The sequence below is a fragment of the Natrix helvetica genome, assembly GCF_964273705.1.
Source record: "Natrix helvetica genome assembly, chromosome: 4".
In the NCBI taxonomy this organism is placed as follows: Eukaryota; Metazoa; Chordata; class Lepidosauria; order Squamata; family Natricidae; genus Natrix; species Natrix helvetica.
The window spans coordinates 59,030,406-59,053,504 of record NC_138550.1 but is presented as its reverse complement, the minus strand read 5'-3'; the positions used below and the strand labels follow the sequence as shown (position 1 = coordinate 59,053,504).

The 23,099-nt window shown below is 42.1% G+C and overlaps 1 protein-coding gene across 3 annotated transcripts; it reads left to right on the top strand.

Annotated features, from left to right (window-relative positions):
* Positions 1-966: 966 nt before the first annotated feature.
* Positions 967-21,590, top strand: ICOSLG (inducible T cell costimulator ligand). 3 transcript variants are annotated; one of them, XM_081951367.1, is made up of 6 exons: positions 967-1,040; positions 7,519-7,559; positions 9,085-9,429; positions 11,615-11,884; positions 13,893-14,045; positions 20,201-21,590. In XM_081951367.1, exons 1-6 carry the CDS (start codon positions 997-999, stop codon positions 20,275-20,277), a joined length of 930 nt encoding a protein of 309 aa, XP_081807493.1. In that variant the 5' UTR covers positions 967-996; the 3' UTR covers positions 20,278-21,590. The 3 variants fall into 3 exon arrangements, with proteins under 3 accessions (XP_081807493.1, XP_081807495.1, XP_081807494.1); XM_081951369.1 differs by lacking the exon at positions 20,201-21,590 and adding an exon at positions 17,105-17,598; XM_081951368.1 differs by lacking the exon at positions 967-1,040 and adding an exon at positions 2,029-2,202.
* Positions 21,591-23,099: the final 1,509 nt, after the last annotated feature.

Genomic DNA, 23,099 nt, shown 5'->3' with positions numbered 1-23,099 from the left:
TTTTACAAAGCTAAAGGAGGATTTGTGGTAATTTTTTATTTAAGAAGACATTGATTTCTATTCGTATCTTAAAGACCAAGTATTTTGGTTCACAAAGCAGCACAGGTAGTCCTCAACTTATGACTACAATTGAGCCCAAATTTATGTCGTTAAATGAGGCATTTGTTAAGTAGGTTTTGCCCCATTTTACAACATTTCTTGCCACAGTTATTAAGTGAATCACTGAAGCTGTTGATCTGGTTGTTAAATGAATCTGGCTTCCCCATTGACTTTGCTTGTCAGAAGTTCACAAAAGATTATTACATTACCCCGGGACACTGCGACTGTCATAAATATGAACCAGTTGCCAAGCAACATGTTAATGGGGATGCTGCAAAGGTGGCAACTGTGAAAAATGGTCATAAATCACTTTATCCAGTGTCGTCGTAACTTTGGGTGGTCACTAAATGAGCTGTTGTAAGTCGAGTACTACCTGTACTTTATCACATTGACACCACACACATTTCCATCCTCTCAGCTTCATTAAGTGAAAAATTATTAGATACCTGTGCAGTTTTACAGAGATTACTATCAATGAACAGAATTCAAATTAACAAATCACAATCTGGCATCCAGTTAAAATGTAATGAATCATCTTTCTTGTAATCTAAATAAGCAAGAGACCGATTCCATGAAAAGGGAGATGCATTAAACTTATCTCTCTCCATAAACTATGGAAACATTGCCTTTGGAGTATTGCTGGTAAACAGACATGCTAATTATTTTGTTCTCAATGTTCTGGAAATTGGGGAGGTTAAAAAAATACCAGCTTTAGGTTCAGAGACTTCAAGTGAGAAATTGTCAAGATAGTCCTATGAGTCTCAGTCCACTAAATCCAGTCAAAAGATAAAAATATATTTGAAGGACCACTTGTCCCCAGTTACATCCACCCCACTCACCAGGACAGCAGAGCATATTATGGGTCTCATTGATTAGGGACTGTGGTGTGGTGGAACCATGAAAAAAGGCCTTTATGATATAAACATCATTTCCTCCACAAGGTACGATTGGCTTACACTCTGTTGCTTTTTGAAAAGATCCTAAAAATGTGGTTTTGTTAGTGGGCCTGAAGACCATGAATGGAAAGGGGGCGATCAAGTGGCTGATTTGATTGTGTTGCTGCTACCATGGGATGGTGGGGGTGGAGTTGTGGGGGTGGGGGTGTTGATGGGTTTTTATTACATGGCGGATTTTTTAAATTTGGTAGATCACTTGGAGTCACCTATGCGTGAGTTGGGCAGCTATATTAATTTTGTTTTAACAGATAATAAATGTAGAACCAATCTTATCAAAATCTAAACTTAGTATTATATATGTTAGCTATAGCATGCTTTTTCAAATATCTCAAATCAACATACTTTATATTAATCAAGCATGAACAGTTCAGCTTTTTTTTTACCTTCCCTAATAGTATCTTAGTTTTTATTAACAGAAGACTAGTTTACAACTATAAACCGGTTACTCTTTTCTTATGTCGAAATCAGGCTCTTATTCCTATAGAAAATTTTAAATTGCAATTATTTTCTTCCCAAGAAGCCTACTTCTACTCAATGCAAGGGGACATAATTCAACACCTGCAAAGGATGCCCTCAATCTAGAAGTCACAAGGCTTGGATCTTTATTCTCAGAAATTGACATACAATTTCCCCCTCCAAAGAACCGATACAATAAGTTAACCAGAAAAATAGTAAGGGAAAAACAAATAACCTAATATCCATATGATTGGGGAAAACCTGCGGAAAGAAATCAGTTGAAACAAATATGCAAAGTGGGTTTAAATAGACTCGAATGCAGTGACGTTTATTCCACCCCCATTACAAACCGAACTTCCAGCCTACAATACCAAGAGTTTTAGTTTAGTTTTTAGTTTGTACAAAGTCGCAAAAACCGGAATGCTAACTCGGTCGAAGCCTATGTAGTCATTCGCCCTGAATTGGGAAATCTTCCACCCCACAGGCAGAAGGAAACACGCTTCCGGGTTGGTTTTTTTCCTGAGGCGCCGAGACGAAAGGGACTAGAATGCAGGCGGCAGTTTGGGGGTCTGCGCTGCTCCAGTGCTGGGAGGGCTCCGTGGGAGTCTCTGGCTAGTGGCTGAGGAGCCCTCGCCCAGTCTTTGGCCAGCTTTCGCAGACTCGGCCCGGTCATGGTGGTCCCCCGCGAGCGGTGAGTAAAGGAAGGGGTTTCTCTCCAGCATACAGTAGCGGCGGGGCGATCAAGTATTAAAGTCGGTTTAAAATGTGATAAGTACAATCAACAAAGTATTTGCTGAGCCTAGAAGGCTTGCAAATCCAAGAACTTCCGATCGGGTGAATGTGCAGGAACCGAGGTCCCTGTTGTATATTTTCTGGCGAGAACTCGACTTGAGGGGCATCAGAAACGGTCAGCGAAGTGACAACCCCAAGAGGAGGATTTGTATGGAAATTCTGAACGGTGGATTAAGTTACTCTTAGTTGCCAGAATAAGCCTTATAGGGCTTAATTCTGAATAAACAGACCAGACTGCAAATGATAGTTAATGAAGTACTTTTTCTTCATTTGCATTTTCTGAGTACTGCTTCTAACGTGAAAGGATTTGTTGAGACGTTATTTTAATTCTCAGCTTTGAAGGGTATTTTTTTCTTTGTGGAGGATGTATCCAAATCGTTTGGTTTCTGTTTATATAATGTGCTTTGATTTGGTGTGAGGTGTTTTGGTTTGGTGTGACATGCTGTTAGCCACACAGCTCAGATTACGTTCATTTGATTCACTGAGTCCAAGCAATATTTAATCTAGAGATTCAAATTTATTTATTTATTTATTTTATTGTATTTATAGACCGCCCCCTCTCCCCGAAGGGACTCGGGGCGGTGTACAGACAGCAGCTAAAAAACCATATACATAGTGAAAAAATATTAAATACCCCTTAAAAACGGATTAAATATAGAGCCTGTACAGTAATAATAAAAATTAAAAAACAGCTTAAAAGGTCTACCCCCAAAATTTAAAATCCCGGCCAGAGGGATTGAAGATTAAAACTATGGTTGGGCCAGGCCAGCTAATTGGAACAGGTGGGTCTTAAGTTTCTTGCGGAAGGAGCGGAGATCGGTGGTTGTTCTGATGTCGGGGGGGGGGGAGGTCATTCCAGAGGGTCGGGCCCATCACAGAGAAGGCCCTACTCCTGGGCGCCGCCCGCTGGCATTGCCTAGTGGACAGCACCCGGAGGAGTCCCTCTCTGTGAGAGCGAATTGGTCGCAGGGATGTGTGGGGTAGGATGCGATCCCGCAGATAGCTAGGTCCTGTGCCATGGAGCGTTTTAAAGATGATGGTCAACACCTTGAAACGCACCCGAAAATCCACAGGTAGCCAGTGCAGCCCGCGCAGGAGGGGTGTTATATGGGAGTACCTGGCACTTCCCATGATTGCCCGTGCGGCCGCATTCTGGACCAACTGCAGCCTTCGGGTGCATCTCAAGGGGAGGCCCATGTAGAGAGCATTGCAATAGTCCAGGCGGGACGTCACAAGCGCATGGGTGACTGTGTGAAGGGCATCCCGGTCCAATAGGGGGCGCAATTGGCGCACCAGGCGAACCTGGTGGAACGCCCCCCTTGCCACGGCTGTCACATGGTCATCCATCGACAGCTGGGCATCCAGGAGGACGCCCAAATTGCGCGCCCGTTCCACGGGGGCCAGTTGTTCGCCCCCGATGGCCAGTGATGGAACCCACTGGTTGAACCGGGGCACCGGTAACCACAGCCACTCCGTCTTGGAGGGGTTGAGCTTGAGTCTGTTGCTTCCCATCCAGACCCGTACGGCCTCCAGGCACCGGGACATCACTTCGACGGCCTCGTTGGGGTGGTTCGGGGTAGAGATGTACAGCTGAGTATCATCAGCGTACAGATGGTACTCAACCCCAAAACCACGAATGATCTCACCCAGCGGCTTCATATACGTGTTGAACAGGAGAGGCGAGAGGACCGACCCCTGTGGCACCCCACAAGTGAGTGGCCTCAGGGTCGACCTCTGCTAATCAAATTAAAGTTGATTAGTCTCTACTTGAATATATCCAGGAACAACAAAACATTTTATGGGACAATTGATTCCATTTATCAAATTTTTCTTTTTCTCTTTGTTCGATTGGGTAATGGATAGGCAGACACAGGCTAACAGTAACAACAGCTCTTTATTTATTACAACAAGTGTGAACAATCCAGCAAAAGCCTGAGTCTGACAGCAGCCCTTTTATAGGGAGCTTTTAGACCTTTCGACCAATAGAATCAAACCTCAGTTCCTGCCGGAACAGAGGACCTTGGTGGAAACCACTGAAGTTAGAGCAAGTATCTAACACCCCTCCCCTCTTAGATGGGACAATCCTATGGGTGACGTAGTCACGCAGGTAGGCAGGCTTTTGGTAGCTCTGCCTGATTTGCGCAGTTCAGTAGGAGGGGTTTCCTTGGACAGGTCGGACGGACCTGTTTGCTCCCCACTCCGCTTGGTGGAAGCTCCTAGAAACTTCCACAGGCCGCAGCTGGAGCTTCTGGAGCCAGTTTGCTCGGAGCTCGCTGTGGGCCTGCAACACAACCAGGTAAGTACTCCGGTACCCTCGGGCTTGAGCTGACTGTACGAGGAGTGAGCGTTTGCTCCGTTTGGGTAGAGCTTTGGCTAACTCGTGCAGGAGTTACCTCTGGTTGTCTAAGTGTGGAGTTGGAGAGGCGGCCACGAAGTTGGTCAATATCCCTTCTCCAGTTTCTACTGTCCTCGAGCTCCAGGAGGTAAGAGCGAGGGCTGGTGATGCCTATAACTGTGGCAGGAAGCTACAGCGTTTCCCCAGCATAGTTGTGGGCGTATACCAAATCCCCTACGCTAAAATTCTGAATCTTACTTGTGGAGTCTGGCGGCAATGAGGCAAAGTAATTAGAGTGTAGCCGGTCTAAGTGGGACCTTAGCCGGCGACCCATGAGAAACTCAGCGGGGCTTCTCCCAGTGGTGGCACTGGGTGTGATGTGTTGAATTAGGAGGTAATGGTCAACCTGTGTTTGCCAATCACCCGGTCCCATCCTAGAGAGGGTCTCTTTTGCAGATCTCACCATTCTCTCCGCCTGACCATTGGAGGCCGGATGGAATGGCGTGACCAGGGCATGCCGGATTCCCTGAGCTGCTAGGAAGGTCTCAAACTGCATAGCCATGAATTGAGGCCCGTTGTCAGAGACCAGGACATTGGGCAGGCAGTGCATGGAGAAAAGTCTCCGTAGCACCTTGATGACTGCCTTTGCCATTGTGGAGGTCATCAGGATTAACTCTAACCACTTCGAGTAGGTGTCCACAACTACTAAGAATGTCTGACCATGAACTGGGCCAGCAAAATCTATGTGCACCCTAGACCATGGTGCTTGAGGACGCTCCCACTCCTTAGTGGGCGCCTCTGGGGGAGCTGGTCTGGACTCCTGGCACGGTGTACAGGTGGCCACCCATTCTTCAATCTCCCTGTCCATGTTAGGCCACCACACGTAACTCCTAGCCAAAGACTTCATCCTGACAATTCCAGGATGCCCTACATGTAAAGCCTCTAATACTGCAATGCGCAGTTTGGGTGGAAGAACGACCCGGTCCCCCCACAGCAAACAGCCCTTAACAACAGAAAATTCATCACGCTTACAATAGCACATCTTGAAATCAGACCCAACAGGCCCCTTGGGCCACCCCCTCCACACTGTACGCTGCATATTATGCGGTCCAGAATCAGCTCATCCAGGTCTTTGAATTCACAGTATGCTGCGGCCTTCCGGAGTGCAGCTACATACTCGTTTATCGTTTCCCCCTCTCTCTGGTTTCTTATATTGAATTCATGCTGGCGAACGTGCTTGGATGGCTTGGATGCATAGTGGGTTTTCAGCGTCTGCTGGAGAACGGACCAGGAGACCAACTGCAGCGGTGTCAGCTCCGAAAGGTTCTTTGCTGTCTCGAACACTTCCCTGCCGCAGTACCCGAGGAACATGTTCTTCTTTTGGCCGTCAGGCAGGCCTATGAGGTCATTCGCCTCTAGGAAACAATTGAAGCATGTACAATTCCCAGTGCTCAGTGACTGGGTCATACGGAGTCGGTGCCGCGTGCATAGCCATTTTGCATGCAGAGGGCGATTTGAGTTTGCACTCAAAAATGGCCGCTTGAAGCCGCGCTGAGCTCCGGGCTGGATATACTTGCTGGATTTCTGCGCTCTTTTTGATCCGCCTAGTTGCCTTCCAATCCCATCCTCGTTGCCAGTGTTAGATTAGGCAATGGATAGGCAGACACAGGCTAACAGTAACAACAGTTCTTTATTTAACACAACAAGTGTGAACAATCCAGCAAAAGCCTGAGTCTGACAGCAGCCCTTTTATCAGACCATTTGACCAATAGAATCAAACCTCAGTTCCCGCCAGAACAGAGGACCTTGGCGGAAACCATAGTTGCTATTGTAGATATCTAACACTCTTCTTTCCCTACTGTTTATTTGGAAGCTGTCTTTATTAGCTAAATTATTACATTAAAGCCGTTCTCTGTCCTGTGGTATGGAACAAGGAAGGGCAACTCATCTTTTTTTTGTCCTTGTCTTTTCATTGAAGAGATTCTAGTATCCTTCTTCTCTCTTCTCACAGCTTAACCTGCTCAGCGTCTTCTGTCTATATTAATATAGATTCAGATCTTAGTTCTTTGATCATTTTGGTTTCTGGCTTGGAATCTATTTCAGTTTCTCTGAATCTTTCTTAAAGTATAATGCCCAGAACTAATTAATTTATTAAACATATTTATATAAACACCTATCTACTGAAAGAAACTCTGGCCAGCACAAAGGTATTTGTCATGTGATAAAGTGGGCATCTCATGCTTAAGTAGAAAAATGGATATTTATTTCCTGTGACTTGAAGGTTTAATTATGCATAAGGAACCTCTTTGTATGACTTTGAGCCATCAATCACCTTTCAGTCCAAATCTCAGGAAGCAGTCATACAGACAAAAGAGATCCTTTAAGTCTGCCTCTATAGGAAAATGACAAAATATTAAAATAAAAAAAAGGAAAGTGGTCTCAGAAGGATGTCATGCACAATACTGTGTATATTAAAAACTTGTGTTTTCCTTTTATTAGACTTACAAAAGAAATTTGGGTTAATGCATGAAGCACAAATACTTTATCAGCCTTTCCTTGATTTGATACTACTGGTTTTTTTCTTTTTCTTCTTATAGTGTTCTGCTTTTATTTTTGAATGGGCTGTTTAGATATGTATGTATATAGTAACATAAGCTACCAACATTATATTTTATTATGGCAGCATACAATTATGATTAATAAATACAGAAATGATAAAATAGTGAAAATAATGAACTCAATTGGTTCACGTCTTAGTCCTAAGATTTATTATATCGCTTATGCTAAATCTTATATGTTTTCCTCAATAGTTTGTGGAATTTTTAAAATTACACATTCTAATGTTTAATTTGAAATATATGGTTTTATATTTTATTTTAGCTTTGGACTCTTGGTCTTGTTTCTTTGGGTTTGGAGATCTGGTAAGTTATTATAATGTTAGATTTATTCAAGTATAAAGCAAGTTTTTAAATACTGTATGTGTTAATGGAAATTATCACAGCTATTTTGACTTCAGGGCAAATTCTACAAAGGCAAGGATTTTTAAAAATATGGTTGCCTGTATTATTCTAAAAGCAGTTGAACTATTACATTAACTTTCCCTTACTCTTAAATATTTTTCAATAAAATACTGATATTCTCAGGGACTTTTCCTTAAATAATCTGAACCCCAATATAGATATTAAGCTTAGTTGCTGTGGTCATGACAACTAAGTCAAGGACAGACCAGGTATTGAATGGAATTGTATTTCCATTAGATTCAACTGAAATTACATCAGTTGAAAGATAGCTGATAGAACAGGTGTGATAAAGAGGAATAGAGGCCAGCAGGGATGTTTCTCATTTAAGAATTCAGTCAAGTCCATTCTTCTTTTGAATTTGCCATTGTGTTTTCCTCAGTTGTGTATGTTTTCTGTTGATATTTTAAACAATTAGCTGCCCACATTCATTTTTGCAAGACAGATGGCCATATGAACAAATCAATTACTCGGTTTTTCAGTATGAACTGTAAACACTGACAAATGCATTGTCACACCCCTTCCTTATAATCAGCTGCATAACAGTTCTGTACATAAATATAAACAAATAAAGTTTCAGTACAAATTTAAATACAGGAGCCCAGTGACCTTTATTTTATTTTATTTATTATTAATTTAATTTCTATAGCCACCCATCTCAACAAATGTCTCTGGGTGATGGACATCATAAAAACATAAAACAATGAAAACAATATAAAATAAATATATAAGATCAAGTAAAACTGTTGTGCTTAACATACTTGGGGACTCCAGGCATGCAGCTGGATCATTCCAGCCTTATGAAAGGCCAAAGGGCTGGGATCATTCTAATCTCCGAAGGGCAAGAGCAGGAGAAGGCACTTCTTTTATCCCCACCAGGCAACATTGCTTGGCTCATTGGATCTGTAACATTGTCAACTTGCTGGACTAAATTGGATGAGAGAAAAAAGTGTCTTAGGTTAGTGGTCCCCAACCTTTGTGGCCTGGCTGTGGGGGGAGAGAACTGGGTTGTGCAAGAGGCAGGCCAGCACATGTATACAGCTGAACTCATGCGAGCGGTAGGCTGGCACACACATGCATGCACTTGCAGTTGAGCTGCACACTACAAGTTGAGCTATATACGTGCATGCATGCCAGCCTGTCTCTTGCATGGCCCAGTCCGAATAGGCGACTGCCCAGGTAACCCAGGGCCAAGCATGAAGAACACCAGCAGCCAATGCAGTTCATGTGTTGAATACAGTTGAAGCTTCTGGACACTCTTCAAGGGCAGCCCCGTGTACTTCTGAATAATATGTAAGAATTTCAGGAGTGAAGAGAATCAAACACAAAGCTGAATCTGGAACAGTGACTTCAATTTTAACTTTGTGAAAATGGGAAGTAGATTATATGATGCAATGCATTTTGTTTTGGTATTTTCTTTCTTTTATAGATGAAACAGAAGTGATTGGCATAATAGGAAGCAGTATTGAATTGCAATGCTTTTATCCAGAAGAAGAATCCTTAAACTACAATAGGATTCGAATATTATGGCAAATAAAAGACAGGTTTTCATGCTTTGTAGCTGGTTATTTTCCTAATGAAAATATGGAAAAATACCAGTGTGAAGAATTCAAACAACGGACTCTATTAAATGAGCCAAAACAAGGCAGTGCTTCTTTGCAGCTGTCAAACATCAGGATAGCAGATGAATTTATCTATCAGTGCATAATACAGAAAAACATAAATGGACAGTTTAAGCTCATTCATAATGAATCCATATCGCTCAAAGTGGCAGGTAAGGACTTCTGAGCAAATACTTATGAATTGTTGTTTTGTTGGCCAGATACGTTGTTGGGATAAAGATTGGGTTGAAATGTGCTCTCAAAGATAATTTTTCCTCAGCTTGCCCATCCATAAAAACTATTGGATAGACGGTGGGAAATTTCTCATGCACATTTTTAGGTTTAGATATAAATTAGGGAAGATTTAGAAGGGGCAGATTTGTTAAGCAGAAAAGGTTATTGGTGGTTTTTATCTTTGTGCCAAATAAACCAAGTAGTATAGACTGAAGCTGCTGGAAGAAAGCAGATTCAAAGCTGGAGAGACAATTCTTAAAAGAAGGGGGAACGTGAGATGGAATACCAAGAAAAATCCAAAAGGGAGATCTACGAAACAGACTGAAGTGAAATGATATATGCAGAGTTGAAAAGAAGAAATAAGATGTTAGCATAAAGAAGAGTGATGGCGAACCTTTTTCGCCTCGGGTGCCAAAAGCACACCTGCACTATTGCACCCGCTATTGCACGCACTCGCATGCTCACCCCCATAATTTAATGCTCCCTGCGCCATGCCCCCTGTGCATGCACGTGTATGTGTGGATGTCTTTCTTGGAGCCTAAGGAGGGCAAAAACGCCCCCCCCGAGGCCCTTCAGAGGCCGGAAACAGCCTGTTTTCTGATTTCCAGTGGGCCCGGTAGGTCCATTTTTCCCCCTCCCTAGGCTCCAGAGGCTTTCTAGGAGCCTGGGGAGGGCAAAAAACAGCCCAACGCACAAACCGGAAGTCCATTCCCAAACTTCCAGTTTGCGCATTGGGCAGTTTTCTGCTCTCTGGAGGCTTCAGGGACGCCTCTGGAGGGTGAAAAACAGCCAAAAATCAGCTGGCCAGCGTGCACTTGTGCACTGGAGCTGACAGAGCAACGCCTCGCATGCCCTCAGAAATGGCTCCGTGTGCCACCTCTGGCACGCATGCCATAGGTTTGCCATCACGGGAATAGGGTGTTGGTTTTCCTAAAAGCGCATTGAAGAGTTATTTTTTTTGTATTTTCTTCATTGACTCTGGTGTTGAAAAGACTATGAGCAAGCAGAAAATGAAAGTATAAAACTGCCTAAAAAATTAATAAATTCAATTTAAACTAATAAATAAATATATTAATAAATTAATAAAACAAAGGTAATTAAGTTAATTCCTGTATGACTAAAGAAGGGAGATAGAGTAGATACTGAAACAACAGATGAACAGGCAAATGTACAATAGCAAAGGCTACTGTATAGTAGGAATAAGTACAAATTATTTGTTTGAATGGTACTATAACATTAAACAAAACTTTACTATGAAAAAGAGTGCCATTGTGTGTGGGTTCAGTGCCTGTCTCCTTTTCAATTTCCATAACTGTTTTGCAAAACTTTAGTATTTGTCAATGAAGGAAAAATGTTCACAAGTCTTAAATGATAACTTAGACTGGATATCAGCAGGTAGACATGAAGACAATTCACTTCCTCCCCACATCATCTCCTCCCTCCTGGTAACTGTAAGAATTGGAAACACTTGTGGTTATGGAGAGATGCATGCACTTAGAAAGTATCCTGCACCTTATGGCTGTGTATAGCAGATTATTCACTCTTAGCAAAAGTTTATTTTATTATAAAGTTGTCTGCAATTGGATGGTTTGAGGATAACATGAACAACAATGATGCAGGCAATCTCAAATATCCACTTAAATTAGTTGTATAATGCCTACTGCCTTTTATTACAATTTAAACAGAATTCTTGGGTATCACATACTTAATTCCTCTTTCTCCAAACTCATTGATGAGGACTGGGTAGGCACTGAAAGTATGGGGATACATCTTTCAATGTTGTACTCTATATTATATACTTATGCTAGATGTGCCATTGTGGATTATGCCTTGGAAATGGATGTGAGATATCAAACCCAACTATGCTGTTTGGTACATTCGACTACAAAGAATTAAAGGGGTTAATCTGACAGACTTTCCTGTAGAGTTCCAGAGAATGCTTCATTCCTACCAAGATTTTGGCAGTATAATCTACTGATGAAGGAGTGTATAAATGATTATCTAGTTCTAAAAAGATTTCTCTCCAATCTTATACCTTCTTAAGAAGTGGCAGATAAAATTGTGGGGAAACATGGCTGTAAAATTATACTGCTCTTCTTTCTCTCTCTCCCCCACCCCTCCCAGCAAATTACAGGAAGCCAATAATCACAGGTCCTGTGCAGCTCGGAGAAGAAATGATGTTTATGTGCAATTCAAGCCATGGCTATCCAGAACAAAGGCTTTATTGGATCAGTGAAATGGACAATAGCACCATGAACGTAACTGTGCAGTTCACCAAAGAGCTTGATGGGTCTTTCAGTGTATTCAGTACATTGAAGATGAAAATAGCTTCTGATATAAAGTTAGGATGTACAATTGAACATAAGCAACTGCATCAAAATATTACTACCACAAGTAAGTTTTTCCTTATAGTTTACGTCTGGTTGTCCATTGATATTTGTAAGGAAGAATTGATGTGGCAACATACTTCTGTGTACATTAAGTAAAATAGGAAAACATGCGAAATCTGGCTTCTGAAAGTCTTTCCATCCACTTAATAAAGGCTCCGATCCAGATTATGAGACTTGGAAGATGGAAGAGAGTTCAGAATAGGGGAAAGGCTGCATTCCAGATTATTGTCCAGTTGTCTCTTTCTTAGGGATGCATTTTTCTGGAACATTCTCCATAGTTTGACCTGATCTAGCTTATCTTTAACATAATTGTTCTTTTACCAGCTTTTCCTCCTGACATCAAATTTTATTCTATTCTCTCCAGTTTGTGGAAAGTTATCCTGCTGAAAGACAAGAATCCCAAGTCCTCTGACATAAATTCATCTCAGCCTTCAGTTGGGTTTGAAAGAGTAAAAAGACAATTCAATTAATATTTTGTAATTGGGTGGCTTGGTTAATTCATAAGGTGAACCTTACCTGCAGCCAAACTGCAGCCTCATGGCTTTTGCTTCCTGTTCAAAATGCCAGAGTGCTTTGACAGTTGTACTGGGATAAGAATTCTCCTTCTTGATTTATCTTACTGGAGCTGCCCTCATGGCTATTTAATTTAATTTAATTTAATTTAATTAATGTAATTTAATTTATTAGATTTCTAGACCGCCCCCTCTCCCCGAAGGGACTCGGGGCGGTGTTACAGGCAATTCTGCATTTCCATTTCACTCCCCAACACAAGTCGCCTAACCTTCTTTGCCTGTTTCCTTCCTGAAAGTAGGAACCTGCCTGTCCTTGTGATCCCCTTGCAATATAGGGGATTTCCAAATTGAGGTTTTTCCTCACCTGATACTTGGAATTGTATGAAGCATCCCAAGGATACTGCCCTCTATCTCTATTATGTTTTCTCAACAAGACTTGGTTCTTTTGAATGGTAGAATGAGGACTTCGTCATCTGGAAGCATCAAAAGTATTTTATCCCTCCTTCTTTTCTCATCATATCTTTATCTCTTTTCCTACTGCCATCTGATTTTTTTCAGCATTTCTAGCACTTCAGTTTCTCTTTTACTTGGGAAAAGTTGGTTTGTGGATATATTCTGCCCAACACCCCATCTATTTTCCAATGTGCTGACATAGCAATTTCAGTGAAAGCTTAAGATGGGAGAGATAACATGATGTGGGGAAGGGTTAATCAATTATTAAGTGCCATAATCAGCTATGAGCAAAATAGAATAAGTAAGCAGGTAAGGCTCTTAATAATTGATATCTTAATAATAGTGTACTTGCATCATATGATTCAGGTATTTACTGGCTTTGAAGAGGTGCTATACACAATGTAGGGTGGGATTCCCATATTTACAGGGCTAATAAATTTGGGATTTAAGGACATGCCATGAGTACTTTCAGAAAATAACTGCTACGAACTGCATGGCCAGTCACACAAAAAAAGGTAACTAGAAGGTAGATTGATGAAGTTACTCCTTGTCTTTCCCTCTGAATGCAAAAGATGATAAGCAGATGGACACAGCAGGTTGCAGCTACCATTACTTTATGTTCAAAAAATGCCCCTGGTGTTATGTAAAACTTAGACAGCTGATTCTTTCCTCTGCAATGGGGCAATGCCCCTTTTAAAGATTTTTTTTAAATTCATTATTTAAATCACAATGATATGCTGAGCAAGCATCAAAGGAAATATTGTTAGCCATATTGGGTACTCGGAATTTATTAGCCCTGTTATTTGGTGCATTATTTTAAAATTTGCTGTTTGGAATTTTCAAAACAGTTTCTGATCTGATCCCATGTTGGGAAAGCAAGAATTCCGCTGAGCTACAAGTTTAGATATGGATAGAAAACTCTTGAATGATTCTTAATTTAACGTTGCTACTTTTAAAAGCTATTTAGTGTATGGTAACCGTAAACCAATAATGTTCAAGGATTTTTTTTCTTTTCTCCCTATGTTCCTTATTATTGTTCTTATTCAGTTGATTTAAAGAATTCAAGAAACAGTCCTATAATTGATAACAAATATCATAGAACAGCTGCAGCCTTCAGCATTCCTATTGCTGTTCTCATACCTTTTATTGCATGGATAAGCTGGAAAATATATAAGCATTCTCTTCAAAGAACATATACTGGTAAGTAAGCAGTACATAATTTTTTAGAAAATTATGTTTAACCAATCATGCGGCTTTTCATTTGTTTTGCCACTTATTTGGCATGAGAGGGTTTGCAAAAGTGAAAACTGTTGCCTGTTTAGTTGTCCATGCAGATAGCAGTCTGAAGTTTAGGAAAATATTAAGTCAGAGGCAGTACCTCCATAGAAAAGGAGGAGGCAAGGGAGTTGGGATCAAGACTGATAAAAGTAATGACATGGCATTGAGTTACAGACCCTGTTCCTAGAAAAGGAGGAGGCAAGGGAGTTGGGATCAAGACTGATAAAAGTAATGACATGGCATTGAGTTACAGACCCTGTTCCTAGAAAAGGAGGAGGCAAGGGAGTTGGGATCAAGACTGATAAAAGTAATGATATGGCATTGAGTTCCAGACCCTGTTCCTTTTCAACATGTTTTGATATCACACACACAGTTCGTTGAAGGGGCAAAGTTTGCAACATGCCATCACAATACTACTTTATTCAGAATACTGAAAGCAAGGCCTGTGGATGCCACTGATCAGAGAGCTAAAAAGATCATACCTAATGTGTGCTTTACTTCATATCTTCAATGTTCAACACAGGGAACTATTTCAGAATCTAACTCCTCAATGGGAAGTTTACTTCCATCCCAGTCTGCTTTCATCTTAACTTTCTGTGCAGATTGGATACAAAGGTAACTTTTTTAAAAAAATGTTACAACAGGAAGTAAAAAGTAAAATGCTAGATTTACTGTATCTGAACTATAGTCCAAATGTATTTCCTGTGAGATTGGTAAGAAGGACACAAGAGTAATTGTAGGATGAATACCTACTGACCAGGAAGTGATCTGATCACAGCAAAGGATTCATAATAATGTTCTCCACTTGAAAACCATATGCCATTTGCCCTGAGGAAAATACTAGGTTTAACATACGACTGTCAATACGGGTGGGGCTGAAATAACCTGGAACAGGCCAAGGAGGCCCTAAAATCTAGACCACACTGGACTCCATACCCAGAACATGAAAACTGAAATCCACAATTACATTGGTCCTGACAGGACTGATATAATGTACACCACCATCAACTCTATGTATAGTTCTGACTTATTGAAACATTTATAGGCAAAAATCAGCAATAGCAGAACTGTCTGTATCTTCCCAGCCTTGATGTCTCACTGCCTCTATGTCATGTATAGAGGACTTCTTGTTTATAGAAGTTTCCCTTTAGCCAGTAACAGCCTGACGCTGTGGCTGCCTGTAAGGAGAGTTTGCGGTAGGTAACTCTGGTGGTAGGAATCCACATCAATTTGCTGGCCGTTCTATTTTCCTCTATAGCAATTAAGACAACAAGAAATAAATCACCCCCACCTACCGTATTTGATTTCCCAATGTTCCCTGAACCTTCTTGCCTAGATTTATCCTGGAATTGAGGTTAACTCCCCTGCTTCTGTTCTGTTTGCTAGTGGGAGATCCTCCTACCACTCCCTCCTTCTCCCTTGTGGGTTATATCCACTCACCAGTTCTTCCACATTTCCTTCTACTTCTGAGTAACATCAACACTCCAGCATATTCCAACCACTTCCTCTACTAGAGGAGCTCATGGGTTCATTGCCCCCATTCCCAGCTAATAGACTCACAAATTCACTTGGTCAGATCATTTCCATATTCCAGAATGCAACTCCCACCCCCAGGCTGACTCAAATGGATCACTTTCCCTCCTTAACCTTGTGCTTCAACTTTTTCCCCCTGCCCATTGTGAAATGGCAGCACCACTTTGGAGCTGCTGTGGCTCCAAAGGTACATGCGTTATTTCTTTTCCACAACCTGCCTGTTTCTTATTGAGGAGCTCCATAACATGACTTAAGACATTGGAATTACTACCTAATTGTTTTCTTCTCATTTTCTTCTGAAGTGTTTTTTACATTTGCAGTTCGTTCTTCTTTCCTTCTGCAATTCTACTGCCTCCATTGTCAAACTACCGATCTTTCTAGAGCAGTGGTTCCCAAAGTGATTCCCAAAGTGGGCAGTAACGCCCCCTGGGGGGCGTTGGGATGGCTTAGGGGGGCACTAAGAGGCAAGGGGGGCGGCAGGGGGGGCACTAAGAGGCAAGGGGGGCAGCAGAGGAGTGCTGGAGGTGGCCCCCTCTAGCGAGCCATTTAGAACCAGTTCGCTCACTCACCCCCGCCCATCCGGAAACTGCTTGATCGCTCGCTCCCCCCGCCCGTCCGCACTATGCTAGCCTTGCCCACCGCTCACTGATTGGCTGGCTCACCAATCGCCTTGCCCGCCTCTAAGAGCCTTATCTAAACCCACTTGCCTTTTTTTCTGCTTTGCTTTCTATAGATAGGGCTCTTAGAGGTGGGCGGGGCGAGCCAGCCAATCAGTGAGCGGTGGGCAGGGCTATATAGTGCAGATGGGCGGGGGGAGCGAGCGATTAAAGGGAGGCTCCCTCGCCTCCCTTCTCTCCCACTTTGTCTTGATGAGGTTGCCGCAGCTACCGGGCTCGGACAGACGGAGGTGGCCAGAGCGGCAGGGCAGCCGCAAGCGATGGAGGATCAGGCAGCTCGCTCACTTGCCCGCCTGCCTGTGCCGCTCTGGCTACCTCTGTCTGTCCTTGCCCGGCTGCTGCAGTGACCCCATCAAGACAAAGTGGGAGCGAAGGGAGGCGAAGGGGCCTCGGTGCCCTGCCTGATCCTCCTTTGCTCGCTCGTTATTTTGCCTGCATGGGGCGCCTCGGCAGAAGTTATAAGGAATCACAAATATGAGTGTGGAAAATGTAATGTAGTTGTGGATGACCCTTTGCATGAGTTGTATTGGGGAAAATAAAAAAAAATCATAATAATAATAATTAAAAAAAGAAAATGATTCCCCAAAGAGGTAAAAGGCTACATTTTGCTAGAGTTATTCTTTGCTTCCAAACTGTTGAAGAAGGGGATTGGACTCCATTGTCTATATTTCCCTTTCCATCCCCATAGTTCTTTAATGAAAATTATAACCCAAGAACATATAGATCTGTTAAAATGTTCCCATTCTCACTTTCCATATTGGGAATCTCTAGGTACCATGCAATAATCTCATCAAATAATTCAAGCAAATGTTGGTGACATTGAGCTGAAGCCAAAGTTCAAGAAATTGTACCAAGAGTTTTGATTACAGAAAGAAATTTCTGATCCCTATCCTGCACTATGGACAGTGGTTAAGAAGCTCCTTGTTGCATTTCCAACATCATATTTGGTGGAATGTGGCTTCAGTGTGGTCATCCAACTTCTCTCCAAGCAAAGAAATCGACTCCAGATTACTGAATGTGGTGATTTAAGACTCCTGCTAAGTGACTTAAAACCAGACATTGCGAAACTGGTATCACTTCATCAAGCCCATCCATCACATTAAGAGTTTACTGAACAGTGAAGTAGTTACTAAATTTTACTAAGTTTACTAAGTTACTAGTTACTAAGGTTCTTGATAAATGACTATCAGACTTTGAAAACCTGGTGTCACTGGATCATGTTCAACAATTTTGTTGAATTAACATTAACTACAAAGGTTTTTAAATTGGATTTTGAATAAATGTGCAATTAATTGTTACAGTTTTGAATTTTACTGTTACTATCTTCCTTCTGTCGTGCAAACCGTCCAGTCACATGACTCCCCCAGTCATGCCCACCAAGCCACGCCCACAGAACCGGTCGTAAAAAAATTTGAATTCCACCACTGGGTGGGGGGCACTGAGGATCAGTTTGTAGCACCAAGGGGGCTGAGGACTGAAAAAGTTTGGGAACCACTGTTCTAGAGAAAAGAAGAACTGGGGGGGGGGGGATGGGGACACACATGATAGCAGTATTCCAGTATTTGAGAGGCTGCCACAAAGAGGAGGGGGTCATTTTCCCCCCCAAAGCACCTGAAGGCAGGGCAAGAAACAATGGATGAAAACTAATCAAGGAGAGAGGCAACCTGGAATTAAGGAGAAACTTCCTAAAAGTAAGGATAATTAACCAGTGGAACAAGTTGCTTTCAGATGTTGTGAGTGCTTCATCACTGGAGGTTTTTAAGACGAGACTATACAGTCACTTGTCTGAAATGGTATAGGACAGCGATGGCGAACCTTTTTTGGCTCAAGTGCCATAAGGGGGAGCGCAGGGAGGTCGTGTGCAGGCGTGCTGCACCCATAATGCAATGCGTGCCCCCCCCCAGTGTGCATGCGCGCACCACAGGTGCGACCCCCCCATTTTGCATGCTTTTTTCGCCCTCCCCAGGCTTCAGAGGCTTTATAGGAGCATGGGGAGAGCAAAAATAGCCTCACCCGCCCCCGGGAAGCCCTCTGGAGGCGTCAGGGACCTCCAAGAGGCTTCCCTGAAGCCTCCGGAGCAGTCAAAACGACCCTCCGAGCAAACAGGAAGTTTGTTCCCGAACATCCAGTTTGCCCATAGGAAAGCTGATGAAGCCTCCGGGGGGCCTCCGGGGGAGGGCAGGGGAAGCTCTTTTCATCCTCCCCAGGCTCCTATAAAGCCTTTGGAGCCGGGGGGGGGCGAAAAATGGCTTTTAAAAGGGTGAAATCAGCAGGCAAGCATGGGCATGCGCTCTGTCCAGCTGACAGGGCAGCGCCTCGTGTGCCCTGACAAATGGCTCCGTGTGCCACCTGTGGCACGCATGCCATAGGTTCGCCATCACTGGTATAGGACCATGATAGCAAACCAATGGCATGCATGCCACAGGTGGCACATGTAGCCATATTTGCCGGCATGGCAGCCCTCAGCTCCGTGGAATGTGTGCGCCGGCAAGCTGATTTTCGGCCTTCCAGGGGGCCGGGGGAGGTCGTTTTTGCCCTCCCCAGATTTCAGGAAAACCTCCAGAGCCTGGGGAGGGCGAAAAACAGGTCGAATGTGCCAACTGGAAGTTTGTTGTCACATCATATCATCATGGACAAAAGAAGCACCAGACAAAAGCTAGCTAAACCTTGAAACTCATCTTTATGGTGAAAATCCTGACAATTATTACCAGCATGTTAGCTATAGAAAAGCAAACTAGGCTAGGGTCTTTAAAAGTGGCAGTATATTTTGATCCAATTAAAAAATAAACGTGCAACTTCTGACCAAATGGGCAGCATGAAGCTTTTCAGGAGCTTCAGTATGGCCCATTATATATATATATATATATATATATATATATATATATATATATATATGTGTGTGTGTGTGTGTGTGTGTGTGTGTGTGTGTGTGTGTGTGTATGTATATGTATATGTATATGTATATGTATATGTATATGTATATGTATATGTATATGTATATATGTTACTGTGAAAGTCCGAAATCTGGTGAATGTCGACATTCACCGGTGAATGAAAGTCCGAAATCTGGTGAATGTCGACATTCACATAGTCGCTTGGTGTATGTCCTTATCCTCTCGACACCCTTACCCTAATACCCTTACCCTAATACCTCGGCTCCTCGCTTCCTTTTAAGCGTCTTCTATTCGCGGACTTTTTTTAAAAAAAAAACTGCGATCCTGCGCAGTTAGAACGAGTAGTTTCCAGGACCGCGAATTGAAAAGCAAAAGTAAAGCGTTACGCTGACTCGTTACATATGTCACCGTGAAAGACCGAAATTGGTATGTGTCGACATTCACCGGTGAATGTCGACATTCACCAATTTCGGTCTTTCACGGTGACATATATATATATATCCAATTCCCAATCAATCTCAAGTTGTTGCAGCTTCTGTTGATTTTTGAAAAAGTTGTCTTTCTGGAAAAAAAAACAAAGATCGTAAAGACATCTTACTCCATAACCAGAGCATCCAACATTCTGTGTTGATATTTAGGAACAGTTTAGAATTGTAAGTCACATAGAGTCACTTGATTGAGTTGGGTGGCTATAGAAATTGCATAAACAAACAAACAAACAATACACTCTTCCCTTTGCAGCAATCTTGGGCCGTGTGTGTGTGTGTGTGTGTGTGTGTGTGAATTCCTTTAACTTCTTTCCACAGAAGACTTAATATGGGATGGATAAAAGACAGTTTACGTTTGTTGATGTTGGCGTGTCATTTGGGGGGCTGAAAAGATTACATGCTCCACTAAGTGAATATCAGAATTAAGCAGTTCTCTTTTTTCCTATATACTGTATATATGTATGTGTTTTATTTTACTTTTGAAGCTCCTGTGGAAGCAGTAAATTTCCATGGCCATAGGTTCCCTGGGAACAGATCAGATGACACTCCAGCCCAACCTTGACAAATTCCTTCACATATTGGACACAGTGTGCTTCATGAAACTAAAAACTGAACATTCCCTGAAAATAACAAAATTCTAATGAAATTTGGCTGAAAATCAACAAGTCAACTTTCAGCTGCGTCTACAATGGGTTGGAGATAAAGGCAACCTTCCAAATACTGTTTCTGACATGTAAGGTTTTTGAATCCCTGTATTTTGTGGTGGTTGTAAGCTGTTACTGTTCTGAGTCAACAGTGGGCAATTTCAGCCTTCACGGCATAAGGTCCAAACTTTGATTGCTTTCTTATGCTCATTGGATGTCCCTCCTAATTAGAGAATCTAAAGACCATATTGAAGATTTTAGGGGCTTACATGCGCTACAAACATTGTAAATTATGAATGGCATCACTGTTACTGATTATCTGGCAGAGTTCTCTCATTGAGTTGGCCGTATCTGATTGACTACATTGCCATATCAAGAAATCTGTTTCTCAGTTCTCCAGTTCCATATTGTATCATCTCACGAGATATCCCAACAAACTGCTTTTGGGGTCCCCATTTTGGATATACAACCTATTCCATCTAAAAATTCCCAGAACAAATACAAACGGAATAGACAAGTCAGATGAAGGACAAAGTAACCCAAATGCTCTCTCATTGAGGCACTTCCACTACATAGAACTGTTCTACATCAGTGTTCCCCAACCTTTTCGGGTTGGCAGCCTGGCATGGAGGAGGGGGAAGAGGAGATGGTTTTGTTCATGGGGCAGGTGTGTACCTGCCGCAAACATGAGGGGGGATGCAAGCACCAGCACATGCCGCAAGCACGAGGAGACAATGAGCGCTGGTGCACATTGGGGGCTGCAAGTGCCGGCATACTCTGCTTTCATGACATAGGCTGTGCATGTGCCCACCACTCACACGGCCCAGTTGCAAATAGTCCACAGCCTGGCAGTGGCCATAGGCCACAGGTTGGGAGACCCCTGTTCTAGATGATAGGTCTTTCAATCCCAGTTCAGTTTGGGAAGATCATTTCATTGCTGTACACCCAGGAAGAATTACCCCACCAAAGAGGGAATTAGACCATGAAGTTTTATTTGTTTCCTTCCTCTCCTCCTCAGGTTCTAAAATTACAAAAGTGATTGCACAGTTGAAACCAAACAAGCTCCAGGATATGGTTTATTTCAGCAGAGGCTATTTGAAAGAACTTAAATTGGTGGGTGCCCATTTTGAATTTCTTACTCACTTACACTAATAATCATGCTGGCGTCTCTGATGATTGATATCTAATTTTGGTGATTCTGATTTACAATAAAGTTGTAGTTACCATTCCATTCACCATCTAAATATGATTAGTAAACTATATGCTAATGATTAACAAGCTTCTAGACTGAGTTATAACACAACCATTTAGCTGATGAGTAGGCAGGCAAGTTTCAGAGAAGGCCCCTCAATTATTGACCACACTTTAACCTTCCAACATCTAATTGAGAAATACTACCCCAAGAGCATGCTCATCACACTATGCAGCATTTATTGATCTTAGATGTGATTTTGGTCTCATCTTCATATCCCAACTATGGAAGAAATTGAACTCTTCCTCAATTGATAAAATATTACTTTGCCAAAACTGGGAAACAGATATCCCAAAAGTGCTTTTTCAGAAGACAACTGAACGTTGTTTTTCCTTGAAGACATTTTGCTTCTCAAAGTCCAGTTGCCTTTTGAAAAAGCACTTTTGGGACAGCCATAACCTGGATGACCGAGAATCTCTATAGATGTAGGAAATAGATACATTTCTGTTATTTTGTACGCAGATGCCTTATTGCTTTCTCAAATACAAGACTGTTTTGAAACAGGCACATCACCATACAGCTGAGCGTTGTCATGAAGAATGACTAGAAATTATTCAGCATTCTTATTTGTAGATTTGGGGAATTCAAAAGAACATCTTCATTGAGTGAAAACTGAAAACAGTTGACTCTGCCTTTAGGGCAATATTAGATCATTAGTATGTCAGTATGTGGCACACTTGGCTGACTTTTTCTGAATTCAAAATCTATGAATGCCCCTGAAGAGTTGAGCTTGACTTCAAGGACTTTATCAAAATGTTACCTAACATACTACACTAGGAAGAAGAAAATTGGATCATGTGTCAAGGCTGTAAGAACTTCAAAATAAGCTGTTGAGTCTGTATTGAGATAAAGGAGTATACCTGTGGTTGCTATAATCTTAGAATTCTTATACCTGTATTAGCGGCTAACAGACTTTCGGGGAATGTTATTGAAAAAAGGTGGCAGAGGAGGTTAAAGCACCAAAGCCACCAAAGAAGATGTTGTCTTCTGCAATCTGGAAGAAAAATTAATAACGAAAAAGAAGAGCCCAGGGGGAAGTCTCCTTTCTCCTTATCTTATTCTATTCTTTGCGGATTAAAAGCGTTTTTGATGGCTATTGACAGCTACAGTAGCTGTGGGATTGCATTGCGGTTTGGAGAGAGCCATTTACCTGGGAGCAGAAAATACTACACCAGCTAGTGAAGAAAAAAAATAATAACAGAGGGAAGTCCTTTTTTTCCTTATTTTAATTTTATTTTTTCTGGATTCAAAGCGCTTTAAAAGAAAAGGGGGAAAAAGTGAGAGTTGCAGCTGCAGTGTGACCTTGGATACAGGAAGAGACTTTGAAGGAGTAGCTGTCTTTGCAACCTTGTTTTGACTGCAACTATCTACAGCTATGGAAGAGAAAGGAACGCGGACTGGACTAATTTTAAAACTGAGCAACAGAATCTGGAATACCCTAAATTTCCAATTAAATGTGGTATAACCCCAAAATTTAAAAATCTGCTA